At 41.5% G+C, this 22593-nt stretch overlaps 1 protein-coding gene across 1 annotated transcript in view; it reads left to right on the top strand.

The window, feature by feature from the left end:
* The window catches only part of LOC102174838 (proton-coupled amino acid transporter 3), a 30609-nt gene extending 9085 nt beyond the window's left edge, over window positions 1-21524 (top strand). The window contains exons 5-10 of the mRNA XM_005683355.2: window positions 3101-3185; window positions 4188-4406; window positions 8073-8171; window positions 8506-8672; window positions 17033-17202; window positions 20337-21524. Coding sequence (XP_005683412.1) covers window positions 3101-3185; window positions 4188-4406; window positions 8073-8171; window positions 8506-8672; window positions 17033-17202; window positions 20337-20605 — 1009 coding nt within the window. The 3' untranslated portion in view covers window positions 20606-21524. The remainder of the gene's footprint in view (window positions 1-3100; window positions 3186-4187; window positions 4407-8072; window positions 8172-8505; window positions 8673-17032; window positions 17203-20336) is intronic.

The following is a 22593-nucleotide window of genomic DNA, read 5'->3' on the forward strand; positions in this document are numbered from 1 at the left end:
TAAGATCCCTTCTGCAACTCCTCTCTTGAGAATGTCAGGAATCACTCTGATTGTCAGATGGGAGAGGCATGGGGCAGTAATAACAGAGATCTCACAACTCTCCATCCTTTCTCACCAAGTTATCAGCTTCTGATGACACCCTGAATAAAACTTTCAGGCAAGAAGGCTCCCTGAAGATCAGTATATCTATATCTATTCAAATGGAAGAAAATTAAGACCAGATAGAGTCATAAGTTTGGTTTAAGTTACCCAGGAATCTAATGGCAGAGCACAGACTGAAATCTAGAACATTCAGCTCTCACCCACTACACTATGCCATTTTTCTGGGGCAATGAGAAAGAATGCCAGTAACTGAGAAAGAATTAGGAAACTATTTCATTTAAACCAATAATTTGTCATCTTTAGTGTGCTAAGAGATACCTGGGGAGTTTGATTAAAAATTATCTATTCCATGTAAGCAGCTATCCTCATTGTGAAAGGTCATTGGGAGATGATAAAGGAGGAATACACAGGCATCACCTGACCCCTTCTAGTCATCTCATGTTTGGACATTGGACAACCAGACATAATGTGTCTTGTAATAGGGTTCAATAGGGAGTACAGAGAGCCACTTCTGAAATACCCTTGCCCGAAACAGAAAGGAAGAACCTCAATCTTATCAAACCACTAGCTCTAATATCAGCTTATAGGAAACACAGGGGATAGAAGAACAAGGTAAATGACATTATGAATTCATCAACTGAATCTAGAAAGTTAAACATCCTACAAGGAAATTTTCAACACCAACCAAAAAAAATTAAAATTCCAAGAGAAAAAAATAAACAAGGTGAGGGGAATATAGCAGATTAAAAATCTTGAGACATAATAATACAATGCAACATAGAGACTTGTTTAGAAACCAACTCTGAAATATTTTTGAAAAAAAATTGGAAAAATTTGACTATGGTGGAATATTAAATGATATAAGAAATTATTGTGACACTTCACTGGTGGTCCAGTAGCTTGGGCTCTACGCTCCCCAGTCAGAGGATCCAGGTTCGATCCCTGGTCAGTCTGATCCCTAGATCAGATGTGGGATCTAGTTCCCACATGCCGTGACTAAGATCAAAGATCCCTCATGCTGCAGCTAAGACCAGGTGCAGCCAAATAAATGAGTAAATATTTTTAAAAAGAAATAAAGTATTGTTAATTTTGTAAGGGGTGATTAAGGGCATGATGGTTATATTTTATTTAAATTCTTGTCCATTAGAACTTCGTACTGAATTATTTACAGGTGGAATACTTCAAATACTTTAATTTGCTATATTGCCCTCACCTTGCTTATTTTTTTCCCTTAACTTTAAATACTCCAACAGAAGAAGCTTGTGTGCAGTGGGGGTGAAGGAATAGATGGAAGAAGATTGCCTAAAAGTTAATTGTTGAGGCTGGGATGACCTCATGAGGAGTCATTGAATTATTATCATTGCTTTCTTGTATTTTTGAAAATCTTCATTATAAAGAGAAAAATAAATCTACCTTCTGAAGTCTCACATGACACTGCCAAGCTTCTGACTCAACAGGCTGATATGAGAGCCAGGAATCACCAACCTCAGATGATTCTGATTCATTGGTTACTACAACCCAGTATTGAAAAACATCGATCTAAACATTAGAACCTAAGTAGAGGAACATATTTTTGTTCTTTTGAAAAAAATAAATGGTGGGATAGAGGGGTTGGTGGGAGGGAGGCTTAAGAGGGAGGAGATATGTGTATACTTACAGTTGATTCATAATGTTACACATCAGAAACCAACACAACATTGTTAAGCAATAATCCTCCAATTAAAAAAATTTTTTAATGTGGAACTCTCAGAATGTTCTCACAAAAAAGTAAATAAATACCTCTCCAAATTCAGGACAATTTAAGAATCCAGAAGAATAATGACAATGGTAGAATATAATATATTAAATAAAGAATAATTAATGTAACTTTATTGTGATTAAAAATGAGGAAGAGAATGCATTTTTCTTAGATGCTAGCTAATAATCTTAGATAAAATGACAGAACACCTTGCAACCAACCAATGAAATAACTGATTCAGCAAAGATTATCAATGAATCTTAAAACCTTTGGCTTGAGGAAGACAGGCTATTCATGCCATCTCATAGTTTTACCTACAGGTTGCAAAGCAGGAAATGTGTACTTATAATGGAGAGGCCTAGAATTCACATCACAGTAGAACCACAGGACATCCTGTGCCTCCCAATATGATGAAATATAAGTACAAAGTGTCACCTATGTGGTAGGCTTGCTTTTCTGAATCATGAGGAAACAGTCATGTTAGTCCACACTGTGGAACATTCTACAAGACAGATGGCCTAGAGTCTTCCCAAAAAACCAATGTCATGGGAAACAAAAAGGGTAGATATGTATAGGGCTGCTCTATCTGAAAAGAAAGACTAAAGAAACGTAGGCAAATGCAACATATGAAATGTAATTAGATCCTGAATCAAAGAAAATTTTAAAACGGCTATAAAAGATATTTTGGAGAGAATTGGGTTATTTAAAATATTTGGGAATTCCCTGGCAATCTGGTGGTTAGGATTCAGAGCTTTCATTCCTGAGGACCCAGGTTCAGTCCCTAGTCAGGGAACTAAGATCCCACAAGCCCAGCATCACAGCCAAAAAAAGAAGTAAAAATAAATAATAATAAAGTAAAACATAGACTATATATCTGAGGATATTGAAGTTGGATATCATAGTACTAAGGAAAGTATTACAGTCTTTAAGGTTGACATGTTATAACATCTGCAGTTAATTTTAAAGTAGTTCTGAAAAATGTGTGTGTGTATGTGTGTATGGATGAACACATTCTTCCATCTATACATAATGCAGTTAGACCTAAAAGTTAACAATCAGTATATCTAGTGAAAGGATATATGATGTTAATTGTACTAGTCTTTCAACTTTTACTGTGGGCTTGAAATTTAAACTTGAAAGTTAAAAAATGAGGAAATAGTAAAAATAATAACAAAAGAAATAACTGCCTCAAAAAATAAAAATAAATGCATTAAAAATAATTCATTTCTCCTTCTGTCTGCCTCTTCTTTTCTTTCTCAGGTACACTGTCAGCTTCTTATTAATCATCACCCAACTGGGCTTCTGCAGTGTTTATTTTATGTTTATGGCAGACAGTTTACAACAGGTAAAGAGGTCTCTTCTGGGCAGAGTGGGCGAAAGCAGACCTCTTGCTGCTAGGGTTGCATTAGCAAAAGTAAAGCTTTTGGATCATGGTGAAATGAAGTCGCTCAGTCGTGTCCGACTCTGTGACCCCATGGACTGTAGCCTACTAGGCTCCTCTGTCCATGGAATTTTCCAGGCAATAGTCCTGGAGTGGATTGCTACTCCCTAATTAGGCTTTGGTTGGGAGTTCTTTCTGTCCTGGAAATCACTCTTTAAACAGATCATAGGAAGCCAAAGCAACATCTGAGGAATGCAGCCAGGATGGCTTACAGTCATGTCCAATCAGAAATAATTGAGAATTTTTAGCCTGGAAGTGTTGATGAGATTTTCTTTAGGTATCTCAAGGTTGTCATGTAGAAGATAACTAAAGCAAACAAGTTGCAATCTTGCCCTCATTAAATTCCTAACAGGCATTACAAGTCAATCATAGCATTCTTTCGTGGCTTCATGAAATAGAAGTAGTATACTTGTTTTTGTGCATTCAAATAGTCAAAACTATGACAAGCATTATGGATAGAATATTCAGACAGATTTTGCTCAAATTCTAGCTTTCTAACTTTCAGGACTATCTAAAGTTGAAGAAGATACTCCTGTGTAATCATTTCCTGTTCTCTGGATATATGAAAGAAAACTATTTGGTACATAAGAAGAGGCTGGGCTAGATGACAGAATGATGCTTCAGCCATGAGATTTGATGATTCTAAGGGTTTCCGGTTGTCACAATCATGGGTAATACAGTTTAGGATTGCCAAATGTGACAAATAAAAGTATAGGAAACCCAATTAAGTTGAAATTTCAAATAAGCAGCAATTTGTTTTTACTACAAGTGTATCTTTGTATAATATTTGGGACATACTTTTACTAAAAAGTTATCTGTTAATTATCTGAAATTGAAACTTAACTGGGTTTCCTTTGTTAATGTAGCAGCTATAATTATACTGCCTTTCATTGTCCTTCACATCAGATGGTGGAAGAAGCCCACGTGACCTCCAAAACCTGTGAACCCAGGAAGATCCTGGTGCTGACCCCCAACGTGGACATTCGCTTCTACATGTTGACGATCCTGCCCTTCCTGATCCTGCTGGTGTTTATCCAGAATCTCAGGGTGCTGTCCATCTTCTCCACGTTGGCCAACATCACCACCCTGGGGAGCATGGCTCTGATCTTTCAGTATATCATGCAGGTCTGTGCCCAAAACCACTGCAGAAGGGTCAAGGTCCAGGGCTTCTGAGACACTGTCATTATGGGCAGATGAAAGCGAGAAAGCTGAACTCCTGCTCAAGTGATGTCTGTGAACTCTTCTGCCCCACAGGCTATAAAAGCTACTCACCATCATCATCATTGTCGTTGTCACATTAGATAGCAATGGGTCTTTCAACAAATAGTTATTGATACCTTCTGTGATCCAAGCAATGTACGGGGGACAGGGGATTCAGTGATAAGTAAAACTGACGACCTGTCTGCTCTCACGGAGGCTACAATCACTTGGGGAGATAAACCTCAGTCAAGTAACCAATGAAAATTGTAATAGTGATAGGTTGACAAGGGATATATGGATGATAAAGGAATTCAGTTTACTTTGTGCCAAGTTCTTTATGTTGATTAACTCACCAAATCTTCACAATGATGCTGCTATGGAAGTTCAGTTCAGTTCAGTCGCTCAGTCGTGTCCGACTCTTTGCGACCCCATGAATCGCAGCATGCCAGGCCTCCCTGTTCATCACCATCTCCTGGAGTTCACTCAGACTCACGTCCGTCGAATCCATGATGCCATCCAGCCATCTCATCCTCGGTCGTCCCTTTCTCCTCCTGCCCCCAATCCCTCCCAGCATCAGAGTCTTTTCCAATGAGTCAACTCTTCGCATGAGGTGGCCAAAGTACTGGAGTTTCAGCTTCAGCATCATTCCCTCCAAAGAAATCCCAGGGTTGATCTCCTTCAGAATGGACTGGTTGGATCTCCTTGCAGTCCAAGGGACCCTCAAGAGTCTTCTCCACCACCACAGTTCAAAAGCATCAATTCTTTGGCGCTCAGCCTTCTTCACAGTCCAACTCTCACATCCATACATGACCACTGGAAAAACCATAGCCTTGGCTAGAAGGACCTTAGTCGGCAAAGTAATGTCCCTGCTTTTGAATATGCTATCTAGGTTGGTCATAACTTTTCTTCCAAGGAGTAAGTGTCTTTTAATTTCATGGCTGCAGTCATCATCTGCAGTGATTTTGGAGCCCCAAAAAATAAAGTCTGACACTGTTTCCACTGTTTCCCCATCTATTTCCCATGAAGTGATGGGACCGGATGCCATAATCTTCGTTTTTCTGAACGTTGAGCTTTAAGCCAACTTTTTCACTCTCTTCTTTCACTTTCATCAAGAGGCTTTTTAGCTCCTCTTCACTTTCTGCCATAAGGGTGGTGTCATCTGCATATCTGAGGTTATTGATTTTCTCCCGGCAATCTTGATTCCAGCTTGTGTTTCTTCCAGTCCAGCGCTTCTCATGATGTACTCTGCATATAAGTTAAATAAGCAGGGTGACAATATAACAGCCTTGATGTACACCTTTTCCTATTTGGAACCAGTCTGTTGTTCCATGTCCAGTTCTAACTGTTGCTTCCTGACCTGCATACAGATTTCTCAAGAGGCAGGTTAGGTGGTCTGGTATTCCCATCTCTTTCAGAATTTTCCACAGTTTATTGTGATCCACACAGTCAAAGGCTTTGGCATAGTCAATAAAGCAGAAATAGATGTTTCTCTGGAACTCTCTTGCTTTTTCCATGATCCAGCGGATGCTGGCAATTTGATCTCTGGTTCCTCTGCCTTTTCTAAAACCAGCTTGAACATCTGGAACTTCACGGTTCAAGTATTGCTGAAGCCTGGCTTGGAAATTTTTGAGCATTACTTTACTAGCATGTGAGATGAGTGCAATTGTGCGGTAGTTTGAGCATTCTTTGGCATTGCCTTTCTTTGGAATTGGAATGAAAACAGACCTTTTCCAGTCCTGTGGCCACTGCTGAGTTTTCCAAATTTGCTGGCATATTGAGTGCAGCACTTTCACAGCATCATCTTTCAGGATTTGAAAGAGCTCAACTGAAATTCCATCACCTCTACTGGCATTGTTGCTTCAGTCGTGTCCGACTCTGTGTGACTCCAGAGATGGCAGCCCACCAGGCTCCCCCATCCCTGGGATTCTCCAGGCAAGAACACTGGAGTCAGTTGCCATTTCCTTCTCCAATGCATGAAAGTGAAAAAGTGAAAGTGAAGTCACTCATTCGTGTCTGACTCTTAGTGACCCCATGGACTGCAGCCTACCAGGCTCGTCTGCCCATGGGATTTTCCAGGCAAGAGCACTGGAGTGGGTGAAATTCCCTATTACAGTTTCATTTCTTTGAAAATCTCTGGGGTTGTATTAGTTTTCTGCTGCTGCTGTGACAAATGACCACAAATCTAGTAACTTAACACAAAATTATCTCAGAACTCTTGAGGTCTCACTGTGCAGGGCTGCATTTCTTTCTGGAAGCCTGTGGGGAGAATCTGTTTCTTTGCCTTTTGCAGCTCTTAGAAGCCACCCTCAGGCCTTGGCTAATGGCCCACTTCCCTCTTCAAAGCCAGCACTGTCAGGCTGTGTCTTTCTCATGCTGCCATCTCTCTGGTTCTCTCTCCTGATTCCCTCTTCCACTTTAAAAGACCCTTGTGATTACACCGGAGAAGGCAATGGCACCCCACTCCAGTACTCTTGCCTGGAAAATCCCATGGACGGAGGAACCTGGTGGGCTGCAGTCCATGGGGTCACAAGACTTCACTTTCACTTTTCACTTTCATGCATTGGAGAAGGAAATGGCAACCCACTCCAGTGTTCTTTCCTGGAGAATCCCAGGGACGGGGGAGCCTGGTGGGCTGCCGTCTCTGGGGTCGCACAGAGTCAGACACGACTGAAGTGACTTAGCAGCAGTGATTACACCAAGCCCACCCAGATAATCCAGGTTAATCTCTTACTAAATTTAGCTGATTAGCTACCTTAATTCAGTCTAGAAACTTAATTCTCCCTTGCCAAGTAATGTAACATACTCAAGGTTCCACAGATTATGATGTGGACATTATTCTGCCCACAGGAATCTTATTAAAATAATCATTCCTTCTCGATCGGTGGTAGCTGCTGTGCCAGTACTTCACAGCTCTGAGAGAAGTGATGGGAAAGAGGTGTTAGAGGACTGGAAAACACAGGACCTGAATTCATATCTGGACTGTGCCACCGACTGGTAGAGTGGCCTTGGGCAATTCCTTCTCCTCCCTGGGTTCCTTTTGCCATGTAAAGATGTGGTAAATCAAAATTAAACACATATAATGTATGCCTTGGAAAGGAATAAAATTCTGATCCATGTTACAACATGGATGAACCTTGAGGACACTATGCTTAGTGAAATAAGTCAATCACAAAAAGAGAAGTATTATATGAGTTCACTTATATGAGGTACCTAGAACAATCAAATTTAGAGACAGAAAGTCAAATAGGCATTTCCAGGGGGACTGGGTAATAGGGAGTTATTATTTAATGGGTGCACAGTTTCAGCTGGGAATGATGGTAATGTTCTGGAGATGGAATTGGTGATGATTGTACAACAGTGTGAATGTTCTTAATGCCACTGAATTGTATACTCAAGATGTTTAACATGGTAAATTGTATGCTATGTGTAAAAGAAGTAACTTTTTTAAAAGTTGAGAAGGCTGACTCAGCTTTAGATCTCTCATGGGTGCTTCTAATACTCTCTGTTGACGTCAGGCAAGCCTAACTCTCTGCCAGATTTGGGGTGACTTCTGTGCCTTGGAAAAACCAATGCCCTTCTTCTTCCTTTTAGGAGATTCCAGATCCCAGGAATCTACCCTTGATGGCAAGCTGGAAGACCTTCTTACTGTTCTTTGGTACAGCCATCTTCACATTTGAAGGCGTCGGCATGGTAGGATGGGTGTGGAATTTGAGAGTCCCCAGTTCTCTCTATGGAAGCCAGTCTTTGTTCCAGGTGTCTAAATAGTAGTACTTATGAAAAATGCAGAATATGATCTCGTGGCAGAAGGGAAAGTCAGTCCCCATTTGGAGGATGTCACCTGCTCTGTACATCACACCAAGCCTTGAAGACAAGGCACTCTTGGCTATAGAAAATGTGGGAGGAGATGAAAGGGCATGTGGACCCTTCCTGACTCTGGGCCACCTGGAGAAGGATGTCCGACCTTGAGAGGAAACCTGCGTTCTCTCCTTGTACCGTTTCTTTCTTAACCTCCTTTCACCTCCAGGTTCTGCCTCTCAAAAACCAGATGAAGCATCCACAGCAGTTTTCCTTTGTTCTATACTTGGGGATGTCCCTTGTCATCGTCCTCTACATCTGCCTGGGGACACTGGGCTACATGAAGTTTGGGTCGAACACCCAGGCCAGCATCACCCTCAACCTGCCCAATTGCTGGTACGTCCCTGCCCATCTGGGACTGGGGGGAAGAGGAGGGGAGTCACAGAGTCTGAGCCTCAGCAGCAGAATGGGGCATCCTTGAGTCATTATCAACAACAAAATATTGACTGCTAGTATCTGTGTTATAATAGGTACATTTAATAATCCAGGCATTGTGTATCATCTCATTTAATTCTCTCAACAGCCCTATGGGTTAGCATTATTATTATCAACTCCATTGAATTAGGTGAAGAAGTTGATATGTGAAAAGGCTGTAAGTAACTTTCCCAGTTCATGTTGTTCATGAGAAGTTGAAACTGAATTCTGTCTGACTTTGTGGTTCAAAGGCTTTCAAACAGGAATGAAATGGGAGGGTTTAGGGAACAGAAACAGCAACAACAAAAAGTATAACTGAAGTAGTGATTGAGGGTCCTGTGTATGGACAACTACTTAGGTCCCCAGTTCCAGAAATGGGCCTAGACTGCCATTGCTGTGCCCCACTTGGAACTTTGACTGAAGTTCTTGCATTAACCATTCATTCATTTACTCATTCATTCATTCATCCAAGAAACATCTGGGGCACTGCTGTGTAGCATTCATCGAGTATTAGCCATTGTCCTTATTCTGGCAGTAGTAGGTGCAGAATGACTAAGCTGTCAGTAGAACCAAGTGTTTAAGAGCACAGATTCTACATCTGAGCAATGGGATTTGATCCTGGTTCTCATGTGACCTTGAACAAGCTACCTAATCTTGCAGACCTCATTTCCATCCTCGGTAAAATAAGGGTAATACTCTTGCCTATTTGTATCAGTCAGGATAGGTTATGCTCTGGTAATAAACAAAATAAGCCACTCCAGAATCTCAGTGGCTGAACACACACAAATGTTTAATTGTATGCTCATTCTACATGTCCATTATGCAATGGCTGGGGCTCAGCTCTGCACCATCCCAACTTTTAAGACCCAGACTGATCAGCCAGCCACTCCCTGAAACTTCATTGGTTGCCATGGCAAAGAGCACATTGAATCACACCCTTCACCATGAAGGCCCTAAAATTTCTCTGGAAGTGACCTGTCTCTTCTGTTCACACTTCATCAATCAAAGCAAGTGACCATGCCTCACTCCAGGAGACACGGAAGTGAAATTCTGCCATGTATCTGGAAGACTCGGAGGTATTTGGTGAGCAGCTAAGCAGCACAAATGACTGCCACACTGTCTTTTAGGGAGTGACTGTGAGGGCAAATTGGCTTCAAATATATAAAACGCTTAGAAAAGTGTCTGGTGTGCAGTAAGTGCTCACTGAGTATTAGCTACTATCATTGTTACTCTCCCTCACAGCCTTGGTCTTTTGGAAGTCAGTAGAATGAGGGGGGGGGGCGGTCCGTGGGGGAGGAGGGGGGCGAGTCGGAGGGGTGGAGGGTCGGGGTGGGGGAGGGGGGAGGGTGGTTCATTTCCCATGAAGCCACAGCGGTAAAATGAGAAAAATATCACCAGTCCTACCCATTTCACTGTGTTGTGGTAATGACTGGATGAGATAATTAATGTGGAATTTCCTTGAAATTGTGACTTATTTTATACCAGTAAGATATCAACTTAGTATGCTGTTCTTATTCTGGGGAATTTGGTTTGCCACTACCTTGGGCAGGGCACTTTCCTTCTGGGATATCAGCTGGAAAAAATGGGCATCAGGTGTCATAAGGACCTCACACCTTCTCTGAGCCTGGCTGGTGATGAAATTCTCCAGAAGAGCCTTAAAGAAGGAATAAGCAAAAGACCAAGAAGTAATGGGTGTGAACAAATAGTTCACAGGCAAATTAAAACAAAAATAACAATTTATATATTTGAAAAATTGCTCTGTCTCTCTCCTAATAATAGAAATGTCAGTTTTACAAAACACAGTGGCACAAACCAGCATGTGTTCACACACTGTGTTTTTCCAAGGATGGAGCACTCCATTGTGCTCGGAAAACAAATCAGCAATACGTCAAAAGCTATCAAAATTTTATTTTTTATTTCTTTTTATTGAGGTATAGTTGATGTACAATGTTACATAAGTTTCCAGTGTATAACATCAGTTCAGTTCAGTTCAGTTGCTCAGTCGTGTCTGACTCTTTGCGACCCCATGAATCGCAGCACACCAAGCCTCCCTGTCCATCACCAGCTCCCAGAGTTTACTCAAACTCATGCCCATCGAGTCAGTGATGCCATCCAGCCGTCTCATCTTCTGTCGTCCCCTTCTCCTCCTGCCCCCAATCCCTCCCAGCATCAGAGTCTTTTCCAATGAGTCAACTCTTCGCATGAGGTGGCCAAAGTATTGGAGTTTCAGCTTCAATATCAGTCCTTCCGATGAACACCCAGGACTGGTCTCCTTTAGGATGGACTGGTTGGATCTCCTTGCAGTCCAAGGAATTCTCAAGTGTCTTATCCAACACCACAGTTCAAAAGCATCAATTCCTCGGCCCTCAGCTTGCTTCACAGTCCAACTCTCATATCCATACAGACCACTGGAAAAACCATAGCCTTGACTAGATGGACCTTTGTTGGCAAAGTAATGTCTCTGCTTTTGAATATGCTATCTAGGTTGGTCATAATTTTCCTTCCAAGGAGTAAGTGTCTTTTAATTTCATGGCTGCAGTCACCATCTGCAGTGATTTTGGAGCCCAGAAAAATAAAGTCTGACACTGTTTCCACTGTTTCCCCATCTATTTCCCATGAAGTGATGGGACCAAATGCCATGATCTTAGTTTTCTGAATGCTGAACTTTAAGTCAACTTTTTCACTCTCTTCTTTCACTTTCATCAAGTGGCTCTTTAGTTCTTCTTCACCTTCTGCTATAAGGGTGGTGTCATCTGCATATCTGAGGTTATTGATATTTCTCCTGGCAATCTTGATTCCAGCTTGTGCTTCTTCCAGCCCAGCATTTCTCATGATGTACTCTGCATATAAGTTAAATAAGCAGGGTGACAATATACAGCCTTGACGTACTCCTTTTCCTACTTGGAACCAGTCTGGTGTATAACATAGTGAGTCACAATTTGTATTAATAAATGTTATGTTCCATTTATAGTTATTATATAATATTGTCTATATTCCCTGTGTTGTACCATATATTCTGTACCTTACTTATTTTATACATAGTAGTTTGTACCTGTTAGTTCCCTATTCCTACCTTGCCCTTCCCTCCAACCCTCTTCTCACTGGTAACCACTAGTTGGTTCTCTGTATCTGTGAATGTGGTTCTTTTTTGTTATATTCACTAGTTTATTTTTTAGATTCCAGATATAAGTGATGCTATACAATATTTTTGGGGGGACTCCAAAATCACTGCAGATGGTGACTGCAGCCATGAAATTAAAAGACGCTTACTCCTTGGAAGTAAAGTTATGACCAACCTAGATAATATATTCAAAAGCGGAGACATTACTTTGCCAGCAAAGGTCTGTCTAGTCAGTTCAGTTCAGTCGCTCAGTCGTGTCCGACTCTTTGCGACCCCATGAATCACAGCACGCCAGGCCTCCCTGTTCATCACCATCTCCCAGAGTTCCCTCAGACTCACGTCCATTGAGTCCATGATGCCATCCAGCCATCTCATCCTCGGTCGTCCCTTTCTCCTCCTGCCCCCAATCCCTCCCAGAATCAGAGTCTTTTCCAATGAGTCAACTCTTCACATGAAGTGGCCAAAGTACTGGAGCCTCAGCTTCAGCATCATTCCTTCCAAAGAAATCCCAGGGTTGATCTCCTTCAAAATGGACTGGTTGAATCTCCTTGCAGTCCAAGGGACTCTCAAGAGTCTTCTCCAACACCACAGTTCAAAAGCATCAATTCTTCGGTGCTCAGCCTTCTTCACAGTCCAACTCTCACATCCATACATGACCACAGGAAAAACCATAGCCTTGACTAGAAGGACCTTAGTCGGCAAAGTAATGTCTCTGCTTTTGAATATGCTATCTAGGTTGGTTATAACTTTTCTTTCAAGGAGTAAGCATCTTTTAATTTCATGGCTGCAATCACCATCTGCCGTGATTTTGGAGCCCAAAAAAATAAAGTCTGACACTGTTTCCACTGTTTCCCCATCTATTTCCCATGAAGTGATGGGACCAGATGCCATGATCTTAGTTTTCTGAATGTTGAGCTTTAAGCCAACTTTTTCACTCTCCTCTTTCACGTTCATCAAGAGGCTTTTTAGTTCCTCTTCACTTTCTGCCATAAGGGTGGTGTCATCTGCCTATCTGAGGTTATTGATATTTCTCCCGGCAATCTTGATTCCAGCTTGTGTTTCTTCCAGTCCAGCGCTTCTCATGATGTACTCTGCATATAAGTTAAATAAGCAGGGTGACAATATACAGCCTTGATGACTCCTTTTCCTATTTGGAACCAGTCTGTTGTTCCATGTCCAGTTCTAACTGTTGCTTCCTGACCTGCATACAGATTTCTCAAGAGGCAGGGTTTTTCCAGTAGTCATGTATGGATATGAGAGTTGGACTGTGAAGCAAGCTGAGGGCCGAGGAATTGATGCTTTTGAACTGTGGTGTTGGATAAGACTCTTGAGAGTCCCTTGGACTGCAAGGAGATCCAACCAGTCCATTCTAAAGGAGATCAGTCCTGGGTGTTCTTTGGAAGGACTGATGTTGAAGCTGAAACTCCAGTACTTTGGCCACCTCATGCGAAGAGTTGACTCACTGGAAAAGACTCTGATGCTGGGAGGGATTGGGGGCAGAAGGAGAAGGGGACGACAGAGGATGAGATGGCTGGATGGCATCACCGACTCGACGGACGTGAGTCTGAGTGAACTCTGGGAGTTGGTGATGGACAGGGAGGCCTGGCATGCTGCAATTCATGGGGTCTCAAAGAGTTGGACACGACTGAGCAACTGAACTGAACTGATACAGTGTTTGTCTTTCTCTAACTTATTTCACTTTAGCATAATACCCTCCAAGTCCATCCACACTGTTGCAAATGGCAGAATTTCATTCTTTATGGTTGAGTAGCATTCCATTATGGGCTTCCCTGGTAACTCAGCTGGTAAAGAATCTGCCTGCAATGCAAGAGGCCCTGGATAAATTCCTGTGTCAGAAGAACCCCTGGAGAACAGATAGGCTACCCACTCCAGTATTGTTGGGCTTCCCTGGTGGCTCAGACCCACCTGCAGTGCAGGAGGCCTGGCTTCAATCCCTGGTTTGGGAAGATCCACTGGAAGAGAGCATTGCCACCCACTCCAGTACTCTTGTCTGAAGTATCCCACAGACAGAGGTGCCTGACAGGCTGCAGTCCATGGGGTCACAAAGAGTCAGACACGGCTGAGCAGCTAAGCACAGCACAGCATTCAATTATATATATAAACCATGTCTTCTTTATCTTTTCATCTGGTGCTTCCATATCTTAGCAATTGTAAATAAAGCTGTGATAAACATAGGGGTTTCCCTTGTGGCTCAGCTGGTAAAGAATCTGCCAGCAATGCAAGAGACCTGGGTTCGAGCCCTGATTTGGGAAGGGAAAGGCTACCCACTCCAGTATTCTGGCTTGTATAGTCCGTGGGGTTGCAAAGAGTTGCATACAACTGAGCAACTTTCACACAAACATGGGAGTGCATGTATCTTTTTGAATCAGTGTATTAATTTTTTTCAGTTACATACCCAGGAGTGGAATTACTGAGTCATATGGTAGTTCTGTTTTTAGTTTTATAAGGAATTGGTATACTGCTTTCCACAATAGCTGCATTAATTTACAACAATGTGTGAGGGTTCCCTTTTATGAGAGTTATCAAAATGTTAAATCACATATACTTTTACTCAGCAGTTTTACATCTGGGGTTGTATACTATATGTGCATAGGTATATGTACAAGCATATTCTTTGCTGCATTGTTTACTGACAGATGATTAGGAAAAATCTAAATGTCTATTAATTGGGGAGCAGTTAAAGATTATAAAAATAGATAACTAGTAAGAACCTGCTTTACAGCACAGAGAACTCAATTCAATACTCTGTAATGGCCTATATGGGAAAAGAATCTAAAAAAAAAAAAGAGGGGATATGTATATATATATACCTTATCCACTTTGCTATATACCTGAAACAAACAACATTGTAAATCAACTATACTCCAATAAAAATATCTTAAAAATTAAACAAATTATAGTATATCCATGCAATTGGAATATCAGCAGCTATTAAATAGAAGAGCCAGATATATGTGTACTGATGGGGAACAATATCTAAGAAATATTTAATGAACAAAAGAAAATCAGTGGTACATAAAGGGTGCTTCTGTATGTGTACCTACATTCTGTATAAGTTTGTATCTACAGTATTTCTGGAGGGGCTTCAAGAAAATTGTTAGAGGAATTGCCTGTGGAGGGAAGAACTGGAGACTGGGAATCAAAGGTGGGAGGGAATATGATCTTTGTACTGTGAACTTTATTCTATGCAGATATACCTTAAAAAAAAAAAAAAAAAAGAAGAAAAAAGAAGGCACAGATTCCTGAGTTCCAAGCCTATTAAATGAGAATCTCCAAGAATGTGCACTTTTATTTTAATTTTTTTTAGTTTTTTATTTTTTTAAATTTTAAAATCTTTAATTCTTACATGCGTTCCCAAACATGAACCCCTCTCCCACCTCCCTCCCCACAACATCTCTCTGGGTCATCCCCATGCACCAGCCCCAAGCATGCTACACCCTGCGTCAGACATAGACTGGCGATTCAATTCTTACATGATAGTATACATGTTAGAATGCCATTCTCCCAAATCATCCCACCCTCTCCCTCTCCCTCTGAGTCCAAAAGTCCGTTATACACATCTGTGTCTTTTTTCCTGTCTTGCATACAGGGTCGTCATTGCCATCTTCCTAAATTCCATATATACGTGTTAGTATACTGTATTGGTGTTTTTCTTTCTGGCTTACTTCACTCTGTATAATCGGCTCCAGTTTCATCCATCTCATCAGAACTGATTCAAATGAATTCTTTTTAACGGCTGAGTAATACTCCATTGTGTATATGTACCACAGCTTTCTTATCCATTCATCTGCTGATGGACATCTAGGTTGTTTCCATGTCCTGGCTATTATAAACAGTGCTGCGATGAACATCGGGGTACATGTGTCTCTTTCAATTCTGGTTTCCTCGGTGTGTATGCCCAGCAGTGGGATTGCTGGGTCATAAGGTAGTTCTATTTGCAATTTTTTAAGGAATCTCCACACTGTTCTCCATAGTGGCTGTACTAGTTTGCATTCCCACCAACAGTGTAGGAGGGTTCCCTTTTCTCCACACCCTCTCCAGCATTTATTGCTTGCAGATTTTTGGATCGCAGCCATTCTGACTGGTGTGAAGTGGTACCTCATTGTGGTTTTGATTTGCATTTCTCTAATAATGAGTGATGTTGAGCATCTTTTCATGTGTTTGTTAGCCATCCGTATGTCTTCTTTGGAGAAATGTCTATTTAGTTCTTTGGTCCATTTTTTGATTGGGTCGTTTATTTTTCTGGAATTGAGCTGCATAAGTTGCTTGTATATTTTTGAGATTAGTTGTTTGTCAGTTGCTTCATTTGCTATTATTTTCTCCCATTCAGAAGGCTGTCTTTTCACCTTATATTTTCCTTTGTTGTGCAGAAGCTTTTAATTTTAATTAGATCCCATTTGTTTATTTTTGCTTTTATTTCCAGAATTCTGGGAGGTGGATCATAGAGGATCCTGCTGTGATTTATGTCTGAGAGTGTTTTGCCTATGTTCTCCTCTAGGAGTTTTATAGTTTCTGATCTTACATTTAGATCTTTAATCCATTTTGAGTTTATTTTTGTGTGTGGTGTTAGAAAGTGATCTAGTTTCATTCTTTTACAAGTGGTTGACCAGTTTTCCCAGCACCACTTGTTAAAGAGATTGTCTTTACTCCATTGTATATTCTTGCCTCCTTTATCAAAGATAAGGTGTCCATATGTGTGTGGATTTATCTCTGGGCTTTCTATTTTGTTCCATTGATCTATATGTCTGTCTTTGTGCCAGTACCATACTGTCTTGATGACTGTGGCTTTGTAGTAGAGCCTGAAGTCAGGCAAGTTGATTCCTCCAGTTCCATTCTTCTTTCTCAAGATTGCTTTGGCTATTCGAGGTTTTTTGTATTTCCATACAAATCTTCGGGTGCTCTACATGATCAGAGAAACTTCTCTAGTAACAAACTACAGAAATGATCCCTGAAAGTATAGTCTTGAATGTGCACTTTTAGTAAACTTCCCAAGTGGCTCTAATGACAAGTCAGGCTGAGTCAGTGGAAGTTAGGTCATGATGTAATTTAACAATCTCAGCTTCCAAGCAGTGAGCAAATCCTGCATGGCCCTGCCTTGGAGCCACATCGAATTTCATGTGCTGTGTTTCTCTCTCTACAGGTTGTACCAGTCAGTCAAGCTGATGTACTCCATTGGCATCTTCTTCACCTATGCCCTCCAGTTCCATGTCCCAGCTGAGATCATCATCCCCATCATCATCTCCCAGGTGTCAGAGAGCTGGGCGCTGTTTGCAGACCTGTCTGTCCGCACAGCCTTGGTCTGTCTGACCTGTGAGTAGGACAAAAGGGCTCTCTTTGCCCAGTGCTGTGGCTTGGAGCCACACTGACAACTACCCCACTATCGCTAGCTCGGCCGCCAGCCAAGCAACATATTTTACCTCCCTGAGCCTCAAGTTTCCAGCTGAAAAATGGGTTAACAGAACTGTCACAGAGTAAATGTTACAGTAATCTCTACTATCTACACATAGCTGGTTTGTGGGAGAAAGAAGTGTCATTTATTCATTCCTATATGCCTCCTATATGTCAGGCACAACACTGAGATTATGTAATACTAGGACAGCCTAACTATGTAATATTACCAGCTGAAGGAACTGTGACCCAGGAGATGAAGTAGCATGCTCACATCATATAGCTGCTAAGTGACACAGTTGAGATTTGGATGCAGGTTGTGTGGCACCGAAGTCTGTGTTTTCCACCGTGCCATATTCCTTCCTATCAGAAATTAATGTGAAGTCCTGTTAAGGTGGTGTTTAACTATAGGAAGAACCTCAAAGGGCTGCTTTGTTAAAATCTTGGACGTCATTTTCTCCTCCCTTCCCTCATCCCTCCTTTCTTCCTTCTATTCATTCATTTCCTCATTCATTTGATATCAGGTGCCATTGTAGATGTTTGGGAAACATTGTGAATAGGGCTGGGAAATGCTTTCTCTAAGAAAATTTAAAATGGTGGCCTGTGAGGAATAAAGGAAAGATCTAGGGAGGTTTTGCCTGGAGAAACAAAGGCTTGGGTACATTCTGTATCTGTATCTCAAACAACTGTAGGATTGTTGTGCAAGAGAGAAAGAGTAAATTTCGTCTTAAAGTCTCCAGGACTCTGTATTTGCAGTTGAGGGAATCCCGTCTCAGTTCATGGTCAGAAGAAAGTGTGTAAGGCTTGGAGCAGACCCAACAGTAAACTGCCAGATGCTGTACTCCCTGTAACTGGAATTCTGGAAGCAGAAACAGCACACCTGCTTGGCTTAAAGGCGTTACAGAAGGTTCCCAGTCTGTACCAAGACATCAGGAACCTGTAAGTGTATTGTATTGAGGTCATTCCCAGTAGGAAAGGTGTCCATTGAAGAGGAGCACTGAGTAGTTCAGGCCACTTGAGAGGGAAAGAGCATCACTGGAGACAGCTGACTTTCAATGACATGTGCTGCTTCTGTTCTGCACTGAAAGACCTCTTCTTCCTCGCTTACTCATCTGTCAATTCAGTTATCCTTCACTCATTCAGCAATCATAATTACCTACTATGTGCCTGACATTGTGCTAGGTGCTGCTGCTGCTGCTGCTGCTGCTGCTAAGTCGCTTCAGTCGTGTTTGACTCTGTGTGACCCCAGAGACGGCAGCCCACTAGGCTCCCCCGTCCCTGGGATTCTCCAGGCAAGAACACTGGAGTGGGTTGCCATTTCCTTCCCAATGCATGAAAGTGAAAGTGAAGTCGCTCAGTTTTGTCCGACCCTCAGCGACCCCAGGGACTGCAGCCTTCCAGGGGATACAATAATGAATCATGAAAAAGACATGGTTCCTGCCCTCATGACGCTTAGGATTTGAGTGGGAAATATATGCAGGGAAACAATTATAGCACATTGTGGTGAACATGAAGATGGTACACAGTGATGTACCAGATGATATTTAAGACTGTAAGAGGAGGCTGCTCTAAGAGCACCTGAGAAGGTCCTATAACTTAGCCTGAGCCAGGTCAGGAAGTCCTCTCCACTGGAGTAATATTTCAGTTAAGACCTAAAGATAATTAAGAGGCAGGGAGGAGTGGAGAATGTACCACGTACAGGGAGCAGGGTATGCAAAGATTGGAGGACAGTACTGATATATGGCCTCTTTGGAGAACTGAAAGCATAAGGGAGGATAAGACACAAAGCAGATCCAAGTCCTAAGGGACCTTGTGCTAAGGAGATCAGGCAGTGGGGAGCCATGGATGGGCCCTGAGCAATGGGTTAGCATGACCAGATCTGATCCTTCTAGAGCACTCCTTCACTCCACATTGCATAATAGCTTTCTGTAAGCATGTCTTCTCTCTGTGCTATCTGCATGAGCTCTTCTAAAGAACAGACACTGACTTCTCTGTACCTCCTCCAGTAAGCAACTTATTAAATATCTAATGAAGGAGCGCTGCGGACGAGGATCATCCCATCAGAGAGGTGATGGATTCTCAACCGTAAAAGTCTAGGAGTCTGTCTCGTTCTTTGATTAGATGCGCTGGAGCAGCTTCAAAAAGAGGTGTTGTTTTCTTTAAGAACCAGCAAGCTAGTCTGAGTGCTTTCCATAAGAGGTTTTCTTAATTTATTCATAGGAAAATCATATGGCTGTGTAAAGTTAAATCACATAAATTATTAATATATATATTTCTTCATTCAAATATTATCAAAATTGGACCCCCCGAAAAAATCCATGATACATGATCATTGTATTTATAAAATATGGAAATCCAAGAGCGTTAATGGGAAGAGAAGAGAAAGTGAGTGAGCCACCTAATGCTGTCTGCATGTTCTATGTCTTCCTTTATTATCAGGTTCCTTTTAAGAGTAGGAAAACCAGTGGCTGAGATCCTGACAGCAGCAGAGCCGTATCTTATTGCTTATCCATCCTTGCTTCTAGACAGTGACTGTATTGTGTCAATCAGTACAACTTGACTGTAGATGCGGTATCTGAGTATGGGTCAAGCATTTATCAAACACCTACAGTGTACCAAGTTCTTTCACTTACATTAGAGGCAGCCTAGTAGGGTAGAAAGGGCCTTATATTGGGCATTTCACTGGATTCTCATCTCAGCTCTATGTGACCTTGGACATGACCCATTCCTTCTAGAGTTCTAGACTTCCCCAACTCTACAATGAGAAGACCATTACAGATGGGTGATAGAGAATCCTTATCAATAAATATTATATGCAGAAAAACCCAATAGATAAAGCATGAAAGGAGAGCATGTACATTGGTGTTAAAACAGATGTGGAAGTCCAGGGCCACAGTGCTTGATCTGCTGCTCAAGTGCACAATGAGCTCCTTTCTCACCTCTCCAGACGGTGTCTCAGGCATCTGGGAATTATAAGGCTCCAAATAAATGGTTTGTTTCTGGGCTCTCTTCCTGAAGGAACATTCCATGATTCTAAACCTCTTCTCCCTCCTTAGGTGTCTCAGCCATCCTCATCCCCCGCCTGGACCTGGTCATCTCCCTGGTGGGCTCCGTGAGCAGCAGTGCCCTGGCCCTCATCATCCCTCCCTTCCTGGAGCTCATCACCTTTTACCCTGAAGACATGAACTGTATCACCATTGTGAAGGACATCATGATCAGCATCCTAGGCCTTTTGGGGTGTGTATTTGGAACATACCAAGCCCTCTATGAATTGACCCAACCCATCAACCATTCTGTAGCCAACTCCACAGGTGTCTATGCATAATGATCTATTTTTATTCTGATAGTTCTCCCATATTCCGATTCCCAGTTTGCCTTCTGTTGTGGATGTTATATACATTCATCAAACCCCAGCATCTCTATATTAATTAGTGGCTTCTTTATCTTTCCAAGAGAAATGTAGATGATACAAGTCAGTACTGGTACCTCTCAGGCTATGTCTTTTCTGGTTTTTGGATTTCTCTGGAGGCCTTTTGTACCTGTGAACCAAAACCACATTCAACCACTTGTATTATCTGCCTCATTTAATGGGAAAAAGAATGCCATTTGCCCACGTCCTTGAAACAGACCAAGCATAAATATAAATGCAAAAGCAGTTATTCTCTCTATTCTACCCTTGAAGTATCAGGTTTAGAAAAGTATGTTGGGTGAAGACGAGTTTCTGTGGTTTCTAGATATGGTTCTAAGTGAAGAGTCACAGAGCAAAAATAGAACTTAGTAATTTTGTCTAGCCATTGGCTCTGCCACTGATTTCCTGTGGGATCTTGAGCAAGTTTCTCCCCTTCTCCATCTCATTTTCACATTCTTTGAAATGAAGGATTGGACTGATTGGCTATTAAGGGCTCTTATAGCTCTGACATTCTGAAAGAAGAAAAAAAAAAAAGAAATGGACTTATCCTTTAACCACATGTGTGAAATGGAAGGGCTTTCCATCAGCAAGTTACCCTGTTGCCCTGGAGATATGGGATCCCAGAAGTAAATTAAGGGATAAAAACATTTCTTAGCAATCTTTCATTACAAATGACTCTCCTACTTAGAAGGATATCAGCTCTCTCTTTCTCTCCCTCTTCCTCTCTCTCTCTGCCCCCCTCTCCCTCCCCCACCCATCCTACCTTCTCAGATACCTTAAGACCACTTAGAGCTGATTTAGGCTAAAGAGACTGAGCAGTTTGTGTGACGGAAAGGATTTCATCATGTACAAAGACTACTGACCTTTTAAAAATAATATTTACTTTTGGTAAGGGTTTGGAAAAACAGACAATCTTATATTCTGAAGATGGCAGAACACATTTTTATGACTTTTCTGGAGGGAAGTACAATATATATCTTAAAATGCATAGCCCTCTGACCCACTAATTTCACTTCCAGGGGTTTATCTTAAGAATCTTTTATGTCTTCAAAAATGTATGCATTAAAAAAAATTTTTATTTTTATTTTATTGTTTTATTTTTAACTGCACTGAGTCTTTGTTGTTGTGCACAGGCTTTCTCTAGTTGTGGTGTGCAGGCTTCTCATTGTAGTGGCTTCTCTCGTTGCAGAACACAGGCTCTAAAGGCACATGGGCTTCTGTAGTTGTGGCATGCAGACTCAGCAGTTGCAGCTCACATTTTCCAGAGTGCAGGCTCAGTATTTGTGGCACATGGCTTTAGTTGCCCCACAGCATGTGGAATCTTCCTGGACCAGGGATTGAACCCATATCCCCTGCATTAGCAGGCTTACTCTTAACCACTGGACCACCAGGGAAGTCCCTGGATGCATTGTTTATAACAGTAAAGAGTTGGAAACAAATATCCAATGTTAGGTTAAACTATGATTCATCCAAAATGAAATACTGTGATGCCCCCAAACATTGCAAAATACAACATTAAAATGCCTATATATATTTGTGATTTATTAGTTTTTAAAAGCTAGTTTAAAACACTATGTGAACCAAAACTAGGCAAAGACATTGCAAGAAAATAAAGCTACAGAACAAAATTCTTCATGAACATAGGTGTAAAAATGCTAAACAAAATTTTAGCAAATCAAATTCAGCAATATATTAAAAGAATAATGCATCATGACCAAGCAGGGTTTATCCCAGGAATAGAGAGTTGATTTATTATTTGAAAATTTGTGACTGGGAACAATTAGAAACTGCACTTACAAAAGCACCAAAAACATGCAATAGTCTGGGTTAATTCTGATGAAAGGTGAAAAATATGTACACTAAAATCTGTAAAATACTGCTAAAAGAAATTAAGACCCATCAGT

Source organism: Capra hircus, chromosome 7 (genome assembly GCF_001704415.2).
Source record: "Capra hircus breed San Clemente chromosome 7, ASM170441v1, whole genome shotgun sequence".
Classification (NCBI taxonomy): Eukaryota; Metazoa; Chordata; class Mammalia; order Artiodactyla; family Bovidae; genus Capra; species Capra hircus.